General features: G+C 38.9%; 3 protein-coding genes across 4 annotated transcripts; 1 reads left to right on the top strand and 2 right to left on the bottom strand.

Annotated features, from left to right (window-relative positions):
* Positions 1–874: 874 nt before the first annotated feature.
* nsun3 (NOP2/Sun RNA methyltransferase 3) lies at positions 875–8,831 on the bottom strand. Its single transcript, XM_028015101.1, has 6 exons — positions 7,992–8,831; positions 7,101–7,204; positions 6,502–7,016; positions 5,994–6,148; positions 3,467–3,588; positions 875–3,321 (listed from the first exon to the last, which is right to left on the bottom strand). Exons 1-6 carry the CDS (start codon positions 8,289–8,291, stop codon positions 2,988–2,990), a joined length of 1,530 nt encoding a protein of 509 aa, XP_027870902.1. The 5' UTR covers positions 8,292–8,831; the 3' UTR covers positions 875–2,987.
* A 261-nt stretch (positions 8,832–9,092) lies between these two features.
* On the bottom strand, positions 9,093–12,647 carry LOC114143243 (ATP synthase F(0) complex subunit C2, mitochondrial-like). 2 transcript variants are annotated; one of them, XM_028015103.1, is made up of 5 exons: positions 12,527–12,647; positions 12,168–12,260; positions 10,853–10,924; positions 9,873–10,078; positions 9,093–9,454 (listed from the first exon to the last, which is right to left on the bottom strand). In XM_028015103.1, the coding sequence occupies exons 2-5, from the start codon at positions 12,204–12,206 to the stop codon at positions 9,340–9,342; spliced, it is 432 nt and encodes a 143-aa protein (XP_027870904.1). In that variant the 5' UTR covers positions 12,207–12,260; positions 12,527–12,647; the 3' UTR covers positions 9,093–9,339. The 2 variants fall into 2 exon arrangements, with proteins under 2 accessions (XP_027870904.1, XP_027870905.1); XM_028015104.1 differs by having other exon boundaries at positions 9,873–10,072.
* Positions 12,648–14,078: 1,431 nt separating this feature from the next.
* rrad (Ras-related associated with diabetes) lies at positions 14,079–16,783 on the top strand. Its single transcript, XM_028015102.1, has 5 exons — positions 14,079–14,213; positions 14,411–14,801; positions 15,300–15,373; positions 15,478–15,682; positions 15,810–16,783. Exons 2-5 carry the CDS (start codon positions 14,429–14,431, stop codon positions 16,085–16,087), a joined length of 930 nt encoding a protein of 309 aa, XP_027870903.1. The 5' UTR covers positions 14,079–14,213; positions 14,411–14,428; the 3' UTR covers positions 16,088–16,783.
* Positions 16,784–16,897: the final 114 nt, after the last annotated feature.

The raw sequence follows: 16,897 nt of genomic DNA, 5'->3' as shown, positions 1-16,897 counted from the left end.
TGACAAATGATGGCTTTTGAAATGAGCGATGGATAACCCGAAAGGCACTAAATCTATGAACACACTTGTTAGCTGTCCATGTCATTAATTGTCAAACACTTCACCGTAAAAATTCCTACAAACAGCACGCCCATTGCATTGTATTGCAGCTCCGCAGATATTGAATTAAAAGTAGCAATATTAACGAGTGTACACTAAGTGGCCACTTTATTAGGTACACTACTGCCTTTTTAAAGTTCAAGCCCGCTGTCACTAGATCTCGATCCAGTAGGGCACCTTTGGGATGTGGTGGAATGGGAAGTTTGCATCGTGCAGAGCCGACAGATCTGCAACAACTGCTTTCCCTGTCAATACGGACTTAAATCTCAAGAGAATTGTTTCAGACACATTGCTGAATTTATGCCGTGGAGAAACAAGGTTGTTCTTAAACATCCAACAAAACTGCCCTCCAGCTGTTTTTCCTTTTTTTTTTTTTTCACTCTGGAAAACAGCTCCCTGCTGTTAAAAACGTTAATGACCGCAGTGAAACTGGACGATAAGATCCCCCCCGGAGGCTGCGAGTGTCATGTTGAAACCTATAAACAGATAACTAGGTGGCTTACAGTTTTGTTGGCATATAGTACCTTAAAATTTGGATCCATTTCTGAATGTTACTTCAACGTTTTGTACACAACCAATATGATGAAATACACATAGTGAATGGTTAGGAGGGAAGTAAGGATTAACTTCATGCCAGCATGTCCAAACAGAGAATGTTGCCAGAATGGATAAAAAAACCCTCCTAGCTGAGCTCAGATTATTCCGCTTTGCTATGCTTTCCTGTGGCATTCGGCACCATCCTGTGCTCCACATTGCTTTATAACTCCATTTACTGTTCTACAATTCCTTTTCTAATTTTCCCTCTTCTTCTCCCTTTATTGTCAATGACTAAGGTTTTAATGATTACATCTGGTGGTGCCACAAATTAATTCCTGCCTCTCTGGCAAAAAGCAGCTCTCCACCTGATTATGCAAAGCAGGCCTACATTCGCTGCCTTTGAAGTGGAGGAAAAGCTGCTTAGAGATTCTCCCCTTGAGGAAACGCAGCAATATGGGCACCATCAACAAACCAGGGTTCACTCAAAGGTCAGCAACATAGTTAACCCCAATGAAGCGTCGCATGATCTCCACATCTCGCCGATTTTAATTGGTGTTGCCGTTTTCGTGGTGTAATGGCATTCCCGTTTCAGACAGGAGTCACTTTTCAATAAAAAAAAACTGGAAAAGTAAAGAAAAACTGGGGCAGTCCACAAAAATAGCCATATAAGTGCAGCAAATATTGCTTGTGTCTATATGACCAAAAGGAAGCAGTGGATGAGGCTGTTATGAAGCTCTTGCAGCTTTCTTATTTCAGCAATCATCTCTACGACTGTGTCTCACGGGGATTTGCTCTCAAACACCAGCCCTTTTATATTTGAGTGCACAGAGTTTCCACACAACGCTACCTACGCAACAGCATACTTTCTCGTCCTGAAACGCTCAGGATGTGAACTACATGCATTTACCTTAAATGCACCTTTGCCTCAGACCAGAGCAATTACAGTCTAATGAAAAGCTGCAGCGCCACGATGAAACTGTGTCTACTTTTTGCTCAAGTATGACTCAAGTGCAGTCCTTCAACTTAATAACCCACAAGAGATGATACGATCGTCTCTCCGCTGCACTGAGAGGAGGTACAGTGTAATAACAGACCTGACAGATGTAAGATTACCGACAGGGAAAATTAAAACCTGTGTTCATTCAGACAAGAGAAGGGAAAAGGAACAGATAATCTTTGTGACATTTCTATTTATACTGATTTATCTTATTAAACGTACACCTTTGTGAGACATTCTTTATGCCACTTTTCAGTTTCTGCAATAAAAATAGCTTGTTGTTTCTTAAAGATGTTCCGTAGGTCACAATATATAGAAATGCTGAGATGATATTTAGGTTTCCACAATGTGGAATGACTCCTGAGGGAAGATGCCAGTCTGTGATTTTGCAGCGACTCTATGAATAAACATTAACATTACATTGTTGTAACTAATGGAACTTTTTTCACATAGAAGATTTATATTCCAGGTAAAAGGGAGCGCCTGAAGACCAGAAAATAAAGGAAACGCGTATAAAGCGCCTTCATGAAGATAAATCATCACAGAATGGGGCTAGTATGTATTTTTCCTTCACATTCAGCTGTGTCTGAAATTTGGAGAAGGTTCAAGCAAAAATGTTCATCACATCTTACCACCATGAAAAGAGCATTGTATTTTTTATGGCAGAAACGGAAAAAGAAAATGATGCACAGCAAGACTCCTTCCTGGAAAACTCATATCTCAACTGTTATTAAAGAAAAGGTTTTCTGTACACAAATATATATAGCCATATAAGTGCATATAAAAAGCTTATTTCTAACTGTCCATGACTTTTCAACATGTAGATATCTACTCTTCTGTGCATAAGAAATGCTTCACATAAATTATTTTGATCCAAAAAACCCAGTCTGGTCCAGATTCAGACTGGATGGCAAACAAGTGAGCTTTAATGTTCCACAACTAAAACAATCCTAATAACCTTAATTAGAATTTTCTGCTATTTTATGGGTAAAATCAGCTCTGTTACCGTCACACGATCATTTGCTGCATCTTGATTTTAAACACCGATTAGCATTCAGCAAACACAAATCTGTCTCTGATGAAGATTGCAGGAGGTATGAATGGGAGATGAGAGCCATGTTTGCTTTTTATTTGCTGCTTAAAGGTAAAATCTCACACAGCACTCTTAGACAGATGAACTTCAACTACAAATAGTGTTCCTTACCTTAGAAACTTTATAAAACCTTTATGCTCTGATGTGTTTACATCTGAATGTCTAAACTTCTATAGTTTTGTGCTAAAAGACGTTCAAGAATTGATACAGGACTCGGAGAAGTAGCATTTCACCTATCTGCTTTGTTCTGGCGGTCAGACTCTATCTCTTTTTTCTAATTCGAGACAAAAACATTGGCCCCCAGGTCCTGCCAGGCTGGGGAACCACCAGAATGCCGAGCTTATGATGAAAAGTGGATGCAGAGCCAATCAGTGGATGCAGGGACGGCTTGGGCTCTGTCTGTTTCTGACCAGGGAGTGAAATAACGGCAAAGTATTTTGACAGAGGCAAAGCGATCTCTTCCCACAGATTTTCAACTTCAGCATCAGGGAACTCTTTCAGCACCGCCTCAACTACAGCGCAGTTCTCCAAGCTTGACAGTGTGCAGGTTGAGTAGACGACAACACCCCCCGGACGCACTGCAGATATAGCGGACCTATAGGAGGCAGACAAACAGTGTTTCATTTCTTTTTTATCACACTTTATCGATTTTACACAGTACAAAACTGTTATGTTTCAGCTGGTCTGAAGGAGCAGTACACCTCGCAGGTGTTTTCTATGTCTGGTGTTATTGGGTTCACCTTAGAAGCTGAGTCTGTAGCTCCGGCAGCCTGGCTCTGTCTTCTAGTCTCTGTTGCCCCCGGAGTTTGTCGCTAGAATGCAGCCAGCTCCTGTCATTAGAACAAGGAGCATCAACTAAAACCTGGGACAACATGAAATATGGACAGCTCAGAGTCACAGTCACTCTTTATACAGATAATGACAGGAACAAAGTATCCAATAATGTCTGAAAACACAAATTTATCATCAGATCTGATAAAACAGATTATTTTTTCCCAGTTATTTAATATTGTTAATAAAATAGAGCTTAGTGTTGGCTAAAAGGGAAAAGGTAAGTCAGTGGACTCCTAGTCCTAGCTTGGAAAAGTCTGGAAGGTTGCATCAGAAAAGAAACTTATGGATCACAAAGGACAAAATTAGAGAGGAAAGGCTGAAATAGTTTGGACATGTGCAGAAGAAAGGTAGATCTGGTGGACAAAGGACACTGGAAATGGAGCTGGCTTGGAAGAGGCAAAAAAAGAAGAAAGGTAGCTGTGACAGAGGAGAATGTTAAGGACAGGGTGGATAATCTGCTGGGGAGACCTCTATAGGAAGCAGCCAGGGAGAAAATGGCAGCACTGTTGGCAAAAAACTGAGAAGGCAGCCACTCTTTAAAGGTACCGTAATCATTTTTCTGTTTTAGTTTAGTAACAAAAACAAAAAAAAGAAAACACTGAGAGGACACAAAACTCTTTAAAACATTTGTTCTTTTTTTTCTCTTTCTCTTGAGAAAAATCACTGTTAACTGATGCATTGCTCAGTAGCAATATCGGTTTCTTTCAGTATAGTCCTGGGTAATCCCTGCATTATATAAACCTAATTTAAATGTATAAAGTATGTAAAAAATTGCTTAAAATACAAAGATTTTCTCATTGATTTTTATATATCTTCAGGTCCTTTACCAGATATGCATTCCTTTTCTTTTCTGGTAGCAGTACTCAGTTTGTCATTACATACAGTACAGACCAAAAGTTTGGACACACCTTCTAATTCAATGGGTTTTCTTTATTTTCATGACTATTTATAAGGCAATAAATCCCACTTATTAACCTGACAGGGCAGGTTGACCTATGAAGTGAAAACCATTTCCGGTGACTGAAGCTCATCAAGAAAATGCAGAGTGTGTGCAAAGCAGTAATCACAGCAAAAGGTTGCTACTTTGAAGAAACTAGAATATAAGGGGTATTTTCAGTTGTTTTACACTTTTTTGTTTAGTGCATATTTCCACATGTGTTATTCATAGTTTTGATGCCTTCAGTGTGAATCTACAATGTCAATAGTCATGAAAATAAAGGAAACTCATTGAATTAAAAGGTGTGTCCAAACTTTTGGTCTGTACTGTATTTCATTCGACCTGAAGCAAACTGCCTCTTTTCTTAATCTAGACTTTTAATGTGAACATTTAGAATAATATGAATTTATCTATATTTCTGCTATGGACTTGTTTTTCTGCTTTGGTGTTATTAGTGTTTATGTTTGCATTTTCTGTAGAAGTGCGTTAAGGTCCAAACACCACTTGAATCCAATGTTTTGCAGTCTGATGACATTTTTATCTGTGTTTTTATTTTTTTTACACACCAACGGACTCGTAAGAGCAAGTAAGTTTGTACCGGAAAGCTCACCAGTGTAAACATAAACTTAATGTTTATTAAGAATGTTGACATTCTTTATTAACCTGCATGTTTTAATTGCTGTGTATATGATTTTCCATTGGATCTGATACCAAAACAGATCCGGTGTGTTTTGGCCCTTTCAGCTTTCAGTTTTCCGACTCTTGCATTTTAATATCTTCCTTTTGTTTAGCTGCAGGGTTTCCTTTGCTATGCTTATTGATTCAAGCCATGGTTTCTGTGGATCAACCATGTGCAGCAGCTCTTAAAAGTCTTTTTGTAGAATTTATGAATTATGGTTGAGGATTTAAATATGTGTTTTATCTAAATGATAGAAAATTAACTCATTAATTTATTTTATTGGCTACATATGAGGCATGTTTTACCAAGCATGTATCCTTACAGGATTAATCCAAATTTAGTTTGACATCACTATATTATTTATTATACATTTATTCTGACATTTCTTATATAATTTACACACATTAACATACAATAACTTAATGACCACCTCTAAAGGTGACTTTAGAATCATTCCACAAATCGTCCCAGGAATCTTGTATCTGTGTTATAACATAGCAGCACAATCTGTCACTTCTACCTTTCAGACAGGTAAAAGTAAGCCTTTTCATTCTCCGCTCTCCCTTTTTTTATGATGCTGTACCATTCTCAGCCACTTCCTCGCAACCACTGTCTACCTCGTCTCAATTTCTGTTTTGAATAAATGCTTTTCTTCTTTTTCTGCGGGACTTATTAGCTTCTGTTCAAAGGCTCGCCGCTCTCATTGATTCGTTACCATGGAATTGGAAAATAAAAAGTGTATCACCCTAATTTGTTGGATGAGGAGAGAAAATGCAATTACCAGTGGCTATGAACACGTCAGGTGTACTTTGCTCACCTTGTCATAAAAACCGGCTTCGCTTTGCCCAACGAAGCGGCCGTCCTGTGCAGACACCATCACTCTGCTGCAAAGGGAGGGAGGCAGAAAGGACTCCAGGGTTTTGGCCAGCCAGTCCCGTCTGTGAGGATCTGGCTCATTACAGCAGAGAAGAGCTGCAACATAAAACAGGCAGAATTAGTGATTACCAGTAGTTAATAGGGTAGGAAACAAGTTGATCATTGCAGAAGCTTTGCAACACATTTTAGCATTAGGGTTTTTGTGAAAGGCTCTTGTTGTAAAACACCTCCAATAATACACAGGAATTAGGATTTTCTTGTGTTTAATTGGTAATAAATAAGCTCAAAACATGACAAATTTTCAGCAACAATCCATTTTTATTGTAATAATCAGTGTAGATAGTAATGCGCAAATCTTTTTTATTTCAACATATTAATCTCTTTTGATTGCACTCCTGCTAGCCCTTGTCCATGATATAATGAAACTCATGTCATAGCTACTTGTTTACCTGGAGTTGCACTTTGCATTATGGCGACAGCTTTGCCTCCGGGGGCAGAGCACAAATCCAGAACCTTATCACCATCTCTCACTTGCAAAGCCAGCACTGGAAGAAGCGAGGCAGCATTCAGGAGGTAGTACTGCTTCAGCTGGCCCGGCCGGTGGGCCTGCGAGGGAAATCGCAGGGGGTGTGGGTGGACGTAACATTGTAATGAGGAAGGAGGAAATTTGGGTGGACTCTCAGACTGATGGGCCTGACTGAATGCATGAGAGGTAGTGTAGGGCAGGAGACCAACGTCCTCAGGAGGGCATTTTGAGAAATGAGGTGAGAGAGTGTCTTTTCCTTCCTGACGTGGAGAATTAGACACAGCGGAGTCATTGTTATGAAGCAGCTCTGAGACGTCTGTCTGTGGCAGCAGTGATGAAAAGCCCTGAGACCGAAGAATCTGTGTGATATCTGTCACAGAGCTGAAGCGGTTCAACATGACCCCATACTGCCAGGACGGAGGGTCCAGCAGCACTGCTCTGCAAGACAGAGGGGAAGACGAGAATGACGGTTTTATCTACTGATCGGGAGAACGCTGGTAAATCATTCAAGATAAAATTCACCTTGCAGAGGCCCACAAGTCTCCCAGTTCTTCACTGTACTGCTGGTCAAAATGATCGAGGACTGCTGGACATGGCTGTCTCCTGCTTTTACCTGTGTTTCTTATCTAAAAAAAAACCAGACAAACAATAAAAGAGAACATCCACTATAATGTTGGCACCAAGAGATGGAGATCATTTTTTCACACACTGTCCTCCTGTGTGTGATAGCAAAATAAACGTGGGATTTGTCTTATTTTTGCTCTGGTTGCAGATATTTTGTTTTTAACCGATTATGAGCTATTTTCTTAACCTCATTTTGTGAATTATGCATTTATTCTTCTGAGGTTAGTATGACGTGTTTTTATAATTTTTGTATTAATCTGTGTTCTTCTCAATCAATGTATCTTTCTACTCTTTGCCTTTTCTGTTCACATTATGCCCTTTTAAAAGGTGCATTTTATAAAGACTAAACCGAAATAAAGCTGGTTACTGTTTTGCATTTCGGAACCAGTGCAAATCAATCTAGCCTTGATAATGTATTTTTGTAAATAGTTTACAATGAAAACACACATACCTACTTCAGATTTGAAGTTAATATTATGCTGCTTAAATGTTTTATTTCAGGCTTAAAAATCGTAAAACGCCAGCGCCTCCTGGTGGAAACAGAGGATAAAACACTCCGGGAAACAGCGGACACAGGTACAGAAATGTTAAAAAAAAGAGGAGCTAAAACATCTAAATGTACAAGTTTTAACTTCGATTTTAAACTTCAGATCAAATATATCCCTCAGAAAGACTTGATAATTTAACAAGCTGACTTGTTACATGTGCTGTTTTAAAGACAGTCTATCACTTTTACTTTTAAAACTATTAAAATAAACACAATTCGTCAAAGCTACGCGTGCCGATTACCTTGTTTTTCAGAGATCGTTGCTGTTTGTTTTGCCATGAAGAACCATCCGGACCAGGCCGACAGGCAAACCAAGACAGCCACCGCAGAAATGTCCGGGCTGTTCTGGGTTCCAGACAAATCTTCCTCCTCATAATGTAAAATCGCCGAACAGGAAGCACTGTTGAATTCTCGAAATGCCATGAATTTACTAAATGATCGTTTTCATTTACATTTTTTTGGGGGTGGGGGGGAAATAGGTGACCCTTGATAGGTACGTTCATTAAATTCGTCCCCCATAGCTTTACAAAATACAGTTCCATTTCGAATTACAAAAATAATCGGACACAAGTTATCCAGTATTTTATATTAGCTCTCGTTTACGTACATTTAATTGTAAAATAATTTCTTGAATTAATTCAGAATGTTTTATCACGGATGTTCATGTTGTGCTTTTGTGAAATTATGTTGCTAAAAATCAAGAAAAATGGAGCGGATCTGAAAACTGGATCTGCATGAACCAGCATTTCGTTAAAAATCTATGCGCAGTATTCAGTAGTCTTGTGTCTAAATACTATTAAGTAGTTTACTTTCAGCACAAGACGAAAAGGCAATTTTCTTTCAGATTTTTTTCTTAAGGTTAAATCTTTGAAACAAAGGCAAATAAACTTCATGGGTTTTTTTTTCTCACTGACATTTTCATGGCTGCCTGTTGAAACCCCACTCAATATAGCTGAAGCCCTGTCACTAGTGACCACTATGGGAAGCACATTAGTATATTTTTCTGCCTTAAACTTAGTATTTGTGTTTTTATGTCGTAAAGAAGGCACTTTGAACAGCCTTGTTGCTGAAATGTGCTATACAAATAAACTTGATTGATTTAAGACAGCTGTTTTTTTTCTATACTAAATGGCTGGAAAAACCTGTGCACATTGCTCTCATCCTTTTGCCTTATACAGTATGTCTGTGTGCTGTGAACACTTGAAATCTGACGTTTAATTTATTTGCGCACATAATTTTGGCCAATAATTCTGACCGATTCAGTCACATGAAAACCCATAAGAGGAAGCGGAGGAGTATCTTTGGTATTCTAAATCAGGTTTATGAAAAACACAACAAACAAATTAAGAATTAAGTGTTTTACTTCAATTACAGGCCGCATGTTTGTTACCAAACCTTTCAATTAAATACACAGTAGTTTAGACCCATCATGACAATGATTTGAGTTTAGCAGAGAACCTCAACACATTAGCAATCTTCCAATAAACACTGATAAGATTTAGACAAACTGAGCTGAAATCATCCTTCTATTCCAACTGCTGACTCTTGTTAACATTATGATGTGTCCTTGTACAGTAAGGGCCAAGGTGTTTACATGGCGAAAAGGATGAGGAATGCAACCATCAGACAGAAGAGACCCATAGCTTCAGACAGAGCAAACCCCAAGATGGCATAAGAGAACAGCTGCTGCTTCAGAGACGGGTTCCTGTTGAGAAAATGGGCAAAAAGCAGGAGTTAAATGTAATGAAAATACACGTTATTAATTCAGAAAATAGATTCTAATGTCCATTTTTCTTGACCTAAAAAGAGCTACTAAATGACAAAGAAATATTTTTGCGATTCCTGATTTGTAAGGCTGTACGACAGATGTAGTCACAAGGATTTATGATCCTTGTGATCAAAGGTGGATACCAAGTACTGAAGCTTCTATCCAGAACATATGAACATTTATTTAGCTTTTATAGAAAATGTACAATTCTAAACTCACAACAAAGGAAAGTTGAAAAATATTTAACCACAATATATATACCAAGAGACCCCTGGCCAGGAAAGTATTTGCTAAGGAGGTTAAAACAGGCCCAGATAGGGTTTTATGAAGCTTTAAAAACATCCTTAAGTCATACCTAGCATATCCAATAATGAGACTGCCAAACACCGTTCCAATACCAGCTCCAGATCCAGCCACACCAACAGTGGCAGCTCCTGCTCCAATGAACTTTGCAGCTGTGTCAATATCACGACTCACAGCACTGGTCTGGAATCCCCGCACTGCCACCTGCTGCTGGGAGGCTGCAGGACTTGGTGGTGCCAGGAGTGAGGCAGTCTGCCAGTGTTTTATAAAACATAAAACAAAAAGTTAGATTTACACAAAACTCCACCTAGTCTTTTTATACAATTTAGAAAAGGTAAAATGTAATTTCAATGCTCCTGTTTTGTTTTTGTAGTTCTAAATATACTAAAAATGAAAATAAAAACTCAAGTGTAGAGGTTGGAAAATCCTGTTTAGCATCTCATTTAAGGTTTTGATGTGGATTAGGATTAAAGCCAACTCCTAAGATCCTGAATGTATTAAAATAAAAATCTGTATTTTATATTGACATTTAAAGAATTTGTCTTATTTAAATAACTCAAGACTAACATACAATTAAGCAGGCTAAAAATAAGCTACAAATAATAGACTACTCTTCAGGTTGCATTAGCCTTAGCAAAATGGAATACAGGCATTTTGTCTGCCTCTGCTATAAAACTCAAACCAGAGATACACAAATTATTTCTGAACTTTAGCAAGGTTCAGGTAATCTTACATGCTAATGCAGAAGTGGCATTTGTTTCAGCTTTAGTATGTATATTACATAACCTGTAGAAAGCTAAAAGCAAACATAATATGTTTTACATAATTCCCAAAGGAAGAACGTATCCATCCCCTCATATTTAAATCTTAAGTGGCTAGTTATTTTATTCGAATCATTGCCTGAGTAATGAGTCATTCGCCGCCAATTCTTATACAGTACTCGATTTACTTTTCTTGCACATGAAAACACAGTAAATTTGCTATGATGTTTTCTCACTGCCCAAACAACCTGTGCCTGAAGACTGCCCTCACCTCTGCTTTCCTGCTGTCAGAGACTACTGCCGCTGAGAGGGGTCTGTAAAGCACCCGGGATCCAACACGGACCTGTGAAGGAAGGGGTTGATAAAAAGTTTTTTAAAATAACTAAAAAAAAAAGAGCAAGTACATTGAATTCAAATTTAAATTAAAGTGTGAGAGTTGCTTGTGGTCTCTATAATCAAGGCTGTTGACTTTCCACAAGTAATAGAAGAGCAATATCCAAGAATAGATGAATGGAATGACATCTTTATTTCAAGACAGATCAAACGATACGATACATCAATACATGTTAACAGAAAAAAAAAAAAAACACATCAATAACCATGTCAATATTTTTTGTTGTTGTTTAATTATATGCCTAACTTATCTTGTATTTAAATAATGTCTACGGAGTCCATTAGAAAAAAAATACGATTCTATTAAATTATTGAGAATTTTTAAAGTAAAAAAAAATATTTCTAAAACCGTTTTTAAGATAACCGGTTTATTTTTTATTATCATTTTCCCATTTGTCTTAATGCGTGATCTTTAACCAAATAGTCAAACCTATGAAGGCTGAGAATGAGAAAAAAAATGACACACTCCTCAATCCCCTTTTTTCACCAAAAAGCTCTGTCAGGTGTTGAGTTTTATTTTTTAGCTTGTTTTTTTCCCCCAATTTTTGTTGTTGTAGCTCATTTCAAATGAAAATCCCAACAATGGACTGGGTCTATAAATTAACTGCTTGGCTACTAGAGGACATGTGTAAAATTATTAAACTAAAAAAATGCAGCTTTGGCTTAATCTGGCCATCATCTGGCCTTAATTCATTAAATTGGTAGAAACACGTTTGCTTTATCGTCCAATTTAAATATATATCCAAATAAATAAACTGGTAAATTAATTGAACCCAGGAATAATAGCAACACTGACCAAAAGTTACTTTGGACCAACTGTTCCAACAAAAAGAAACCTGCAACTAGAATTGGGCCTCAACTACACGTCATACATTTGCTTTGGCTGCATGTACAGTATGTTTATATCAGTGTAAAATCACAAGCCACGGTTCTCCGTGTGGCTACAATAGACAGGTGGGGATTTGGCCTGTCTGAAACGGCTTCGTCCTTGAAGATATGAGCTCAGCTGACTTTAGCAGAGGGTCAAAGCCAGCTTGGTCTCAGGGTGTTAGCAGCGTTAGCTGCAGAGTAGCTAGTGACCGTTCTGTCCTTACAGACCGCAAACTACACACCTGCTTTCTGTCCCGCTCTGAAAAGGCGCTGTTTAGCGTTTGCAACTTTGATTAGACGCCATTCATTTCAAGTGGACTCACCAGAGAGGGCGTGGAGACGAACTTAGCACAGGCATACATCACGATGTATCGTTTGGTTCAGATGAGGCAGGGCAGCCAGTAGATATTTGATGTCTGCAAATAAAATTAATGAAGCGATTTAAAGCTTATATGAATGAGTCAGCTTCCGTTTGGTGAATGATCAGACTAATCATTCGGCTTGAGCCGACACGCAAAAAGGTCAAGCTCGGATGCAAAGACCGCACAGAGTTACAGGAAGAAGATGGTTAGTAATCAACAAGAAGAAGCACTGCAGCAGATAGTACAGCGGGGAAATATCGAACAAAAAGCTTTCAAAAGTCATTGAATCTCAATTTCTCAGGAAGAGACTTAGCACTCACCGGTCTGTTGTAGAGGTCGAACAAACCAGAGGTAGGCGCATGCGCAAGTTTCGACTTGTCTTATGGGTTTTCGGTAGACAAAGGGCATGAAGAGCTCACTTCTGCCCCCAGCAGGTAGGCTACTAAATTACATGACCTATTTCTCTTCTCCGAGATATCAAGAGGCTTTTTGTAGAGAAAGATTAACAAACATAACATGTATCTAATAATTAAAGCAAGCAATAGAAATCAATAGGTAGGTTAATGTATTGAATTACACAAGGGCGTTTTCTCTTGATATTTGTTTTTGTTATTTCAGTTACAGTCGTATGTAACTTGGCACAAAAGCTTGTACTGCTATGCAGAAAACTGTTTATGAGTTTAGCATTTGTGTCATTTTTCATTCAGCTATCGTGTCTTTCAATATTTTTTGCTCAGTGCACTTAAACAATATAAAAAGGGGAAAAACAAGGTAGCGAAAATGTCCTGGCATCAAAAAAGCTTTTTGTCGTATGTTCAGGCTGTTTAACCAGAGACTAAAGACATAAAATTCACAACTGCAAACTCTGAACAGTAAACATGAAGACATTGTTGCCCTGAATAGCTTGAACTTATATGTCGCTTGAAAGCCAAATGTGGCCTTCGAGTGACGTTTCTTTTTCTTTCTACAGCTGCATAAAAAAACTAATGTGAGTTTCAACAAAGTCTGCCACAAGATGGCAGCAACACAATATAGGTTAATTTTCCAAACTGGCGCGTAAGAGATCACCAGAGAGAAATGTATTAGGTCACTTTTTGTTCATTAGAATTTGCAGCCTCAGTTGACATACTTTGATTCCTGACATGGATCAGTTTTGCTCTTGCAAGGTCAGGCTAGACAGGTAACAGAGACAGCAGCTGCAGGTTATGCTACTGCAGCGTTTCTGTCATTTTTGAAACAGGTGGTGCCTTGGGATGAATGAGAATTAGCTGCTACGTGTGGAGAATTTCTATGTGGTTAAAATCTGTGGCATGTTTATATATACAGTATGTAGCTACCTAATAAGAATTAGATTGTTTTTCCCCCCAGTGCGCACGTGTATTTGGCCATTTTAACTGCAGTACTATTAGAGAAACAAAACACTGATATGATACTTTGTTAAACCTCACATTTGAGTCACAATAAGCCGCATACCCCAAATATTAAGCTCCATCTTGATTTCACAGTGAAGATTGAAATTTCATTTAATCACTTTTATAAAAAAAAATAAAACATTAACTTCGCCCACAGTTTGCTTTTAGATGTGGTGTTCAGCTTGCACGTCGCAGAAAACTAAACAAGATTCAACAAATTCCAATTTTTTTAATAGCTTTTATACAAAACGTGCATGCCTCCCTCTTTAAGTGGGCATCCCCTCTTAAAAAAATGCATCTCTGGCCGCCCCCTCATCTGTGAGCTCCATTTGGTGCTGCGGAAGGGAGATTCCTCAGCCCTTCCAGTCCTACACCCCCTCCTCCGCGTGATGTTACGGTTACGCACCACCATAATAAATGGAGACGTGACTCTTCTGGGCGAATCCTTGCCGACGTCACTCCCGCTTGATAAAAGAAGCCTGAGCAGCACCTCTGATCAGTCTAAAGCAAAAGCGCCTTTTTGACTGCAGCGAATTTCTAAAGCGAGGATTACGGGATTGCTATCAGGATTACAAGATTTATTTATCAGCCAAGGGTAAGTGTGTTTTTAAAGCTAAAGAAAATGTGAAACTTTAATTAATTGGCGTGTACAAATCAGCCATTTTATCTCATTGCATGACTTATTTTATTGCCTGAGCGTTAAATCTCTTTTCTATCCATCGTGTTAAACTTTACTGTAAATGTGATTCATAATTCACATAGCCTATTTACGCACGGCACTTCTGCCCACAGACCCTCGGTACCCACACAATGACTTTGAACAAGGGTGACAAATTCCGTAACATGGATAAGAGGAGAGGAAGCGTTCCGTTCCCAATGAACTTTCCCAACCTGCACAGGAGAAGCATGCCCGTGGACGATCGGGATCTGCGCGCCACGACGCCGCAGACGGGGCAAACCGACGAGCTTTCCAACCTTTTGCGCTGCACGTCCTACTCTCCGAGCGACGAGCACCGAGGCAGCTGCGCCTCGGACTCTTCTGACTCGGTGATCTCCACCGGGAGCGAGACAGACTCCCAGGTCTACAAGGTGGTCCTCCTCGGGGAACACGGGGTTGGCAAGTCCAGCCTGGCGCGCGTCTTTGGAGGGCTTGAGGACGCCGGTCACGACTGCGATGAAGCAGGTAAATGGTGATGCCAAGAATGAGTCATCAGCCTACATTTATATACACACTCTCACTGAAGACTTTCATTGATACATTAGAGTGTGACAATTGTGTGGTTCTTTCCATGCATTTAAATTTGTGAGAATGGGAAAATAGTTGTTGTATTAAATAACCAAATAAGCATAACGCACAATTCATTTCACATTGACAATACAGTGAAGCCTCTTTATTTCAGACGTCTCTAATGTCTAATCTGATTATATATTTTGTGCTGCCATTGAGCTTCACTAAAAACATGTACATGAAGTGTATATTTCCATCTTGAGTAGAATGACACACCAAACATTATAATTTAAGGGGAAAATATAGAAGACAATATTTGCAGGCATGACCAACGTTTTCCTTAAATATTGAGAAAACTAAAACAATGTCTGAAGAAAAATAAGTCACATAGATAACAGATAAGGTTGCTCTGCTGCCAGAATGTAACACAATATTTATCCCTTCTCCCCTCAGGAAATACTTATGACAGATCTATTTTTGTGGATGAAGAGGAGGCTTCCATTTTGCTCTATGACATCTGGGAGCAGGTGAGCGTTATATATTATTAATGCAGTGTTTCCCCCCCCATTGATGGATATCTTATTTGTAAACTGGCCAAGCCTAACATTGGTTTCTGGTTTCTCTTCTGAAGGATAATAGCCAATGGCTAAAGGAGCAGTGCATGAGGATGGGAGATGCATACATCATCGTGTACTCAGTGACGGACAAGTCTAGCTTTGAGAAGGCATCAGAGCTCCGCATCCAGCTGCGTCGAGCCCGGCAGTCGGAGAACATTCCCATAATCCTTGTTGGCAACAAAAGTGACTTGGTGCGGTCCAGAGAGGTGTCAGTTGATGGTGAGTTTAATCAGTGAGGTCAACATAAGAAATCGAAAACAAACATGAGAGCCAAGAAAATAATTTCTGGTCTTGAATAGTGCCCCTCTAAATTATAATTTTTTTCCTCACCTTTGTCGGGTTACAGAGGGAAGTGCCTGTGCCGTGGTGTTTGACTGCAAGTTCATTGAGACGTCTGCATCGCTTCACCACAACGTGCACGCCTTGTTCGAGGGCATCGTCAGACAGATCCGTCTGAGGAAAGACAGCAAAGAGGAAAACGCAAGGCGCCTGGCCAACTGCAGGCGCAGAGAGAGCATCAGCAAGAAGGCCAAACGCTTTCTGGGTCGCATGGTCGCACGCAAAAACAAAAAGATGGCCTTCAGGCAAAAGTCCAAGTCCTGCCATGACCTTACGGTTCTCTGAGTAACACATAGGACAGAAAGACTAATTTATGTTCTTTTTTTTCCTTTATCCTTTGGCCTCTGAAGACCTGATCCTGTGTGTGTTTTAACACTGATCCTAAAGGACTAATAGAGCTGTACAGAATATATTTTTGTTTTTTAATGCACAAACCAAAAGCTAAGACAGGATGTGATTTGCAAAAATATAAAAGAAAAAAGACTGGCATTGTAAAATGATATCACAATAATGGTCACATCTTCTAAAGATTTGCAAACATTTTACTTTACAGTCTGCCTTAAACATTTTGCCATCATATAAGGATTCTTTTGTTTAAAAGATTTGATACCTTATTTCTAATCAGGTGCAAAGATTGTCTTGCTGTTGGGTTGTTGTGCTCCACTGTTGAAGGGGATTGATGTATATACCATAAGTAGGCATAGTGCTGAATGCAACAAACATCTCATCATTATTAATGTCATGTGGGGTTCTAATATATACTTGAATGATGGTGCGCAGGTTCGTGCCTTGGTCAAGTTACTGAAGACTACTCTAAGCTTAGGTAAAACCTCTTTTACTCTGTGTTGTTCCATGACATTGAATTCAGGTTGTGAATGTATGAGTAAAGCAATAAGTTAGTAATGTGAGCCTTGACATTGTTTGACTTTTTTTGTTTACATCGATTTTCTTTTTCAATAAAATTGAAATAATAATAAAAAAAGAGTATTTTTTCCCCCCCTCTCATTATTACCATGACAACGTAATACGCAGAATGCAACTAAGAAGAATTAGTTGTTGTTTTGGTGAGTTATCTGCTCATGAATATTTATTGAT

This window comes from Xiphophorus couchianus, chromosome 4 (genome assembly GCF_001444195.1).
Source record: "Xiphophorus couchianus chromosome 4, X_couchianus-1.0, whole genome shotgun sequence".
Lineage (NCBI taxonomy): Eukaryota > Metazoa > Chordata > Actinopteri > Cyprinodontiformes > Poeciliidae > Xiphophorus > Xiphophorus couchianus.
This window is presented reverse-complemented; position numbering and strand designations above follow the sequence as displayed.

What these genes read in the sequence shown, in the direction of transcription:
- nsun3 (XM_028015101.1), bottom strand. Translation starts at nt 8,291, where the DNA reads ATGGAACTGTATTTTGTAAAGCTATGGGGGACGAATTTAATGAACGTA. An exon ending in AACGATCTCTGAAAAACAAG is followed by an intron (nt 7,205 to 7,991) that starts GTAATCGGCACG and finishes GTTTTTTTTTAG; the next exon opens with ATAAGAAACACAGGTAAAAG. An exon ending in GACTTGTGGGCCTCTGCAAG is followed by an intron (nt 7,017 to 7,100) that starts GTGAATTTTATC and finishes TCTGTCTTGCAG; the next exon opens with AGCAGTGCTGCTGGACCCTC.
- LOC114143243 (XM_028015103.1), bottom strand. Translation starts at nt 12,206, where the DNA reads ATGTATGCCTGTGCTAAGTTCGTCTCCACGCCCTCTCTG. An exon ending in TCGTCTCCACGCCCTCTCTG is followed by an intron (nt 10,925 to 12,167) that starts GTGAGTCCACTT and finishes CTTCCTTCACAG; the next exon opens with GTCCGTGTTGGATCCCGGGT. An exon ending in CTGACAGCAGGAAAGCAGAG is followed by an intron (nt 10,079 to 10,852) that starts GTGAGGGCAGTC and finishes TTTATAAAACAC; the next exon opens with TGGCAGACTGCCTCACTCCT.
- rrad (XM_028015102.1), top strand. Translation starts at nt 14,429, where the DNA reads ATGACTTTGAACAAGGGTGACAAATTCCGTAACATGGATAAGAGGAGA. An exon ending in TCACGACTGCGATGAAGCAG is followed by an intron (nt 14,802 to 15,299) that starts GTAAATGGTGAT and finishes TTCTCCCCTCAG; the next exon opens with GAAATACTTATGACAGATCT. An exon ending in CAGAGAGGTGTCAGTTGATG is followed by an intron (nt 15,683 to 15,809) that starts GTGAGTTTAATC and finishes GTCGGGTTACAG; the next exon opens with AGGGAAGTGCCTGTGCCGTG.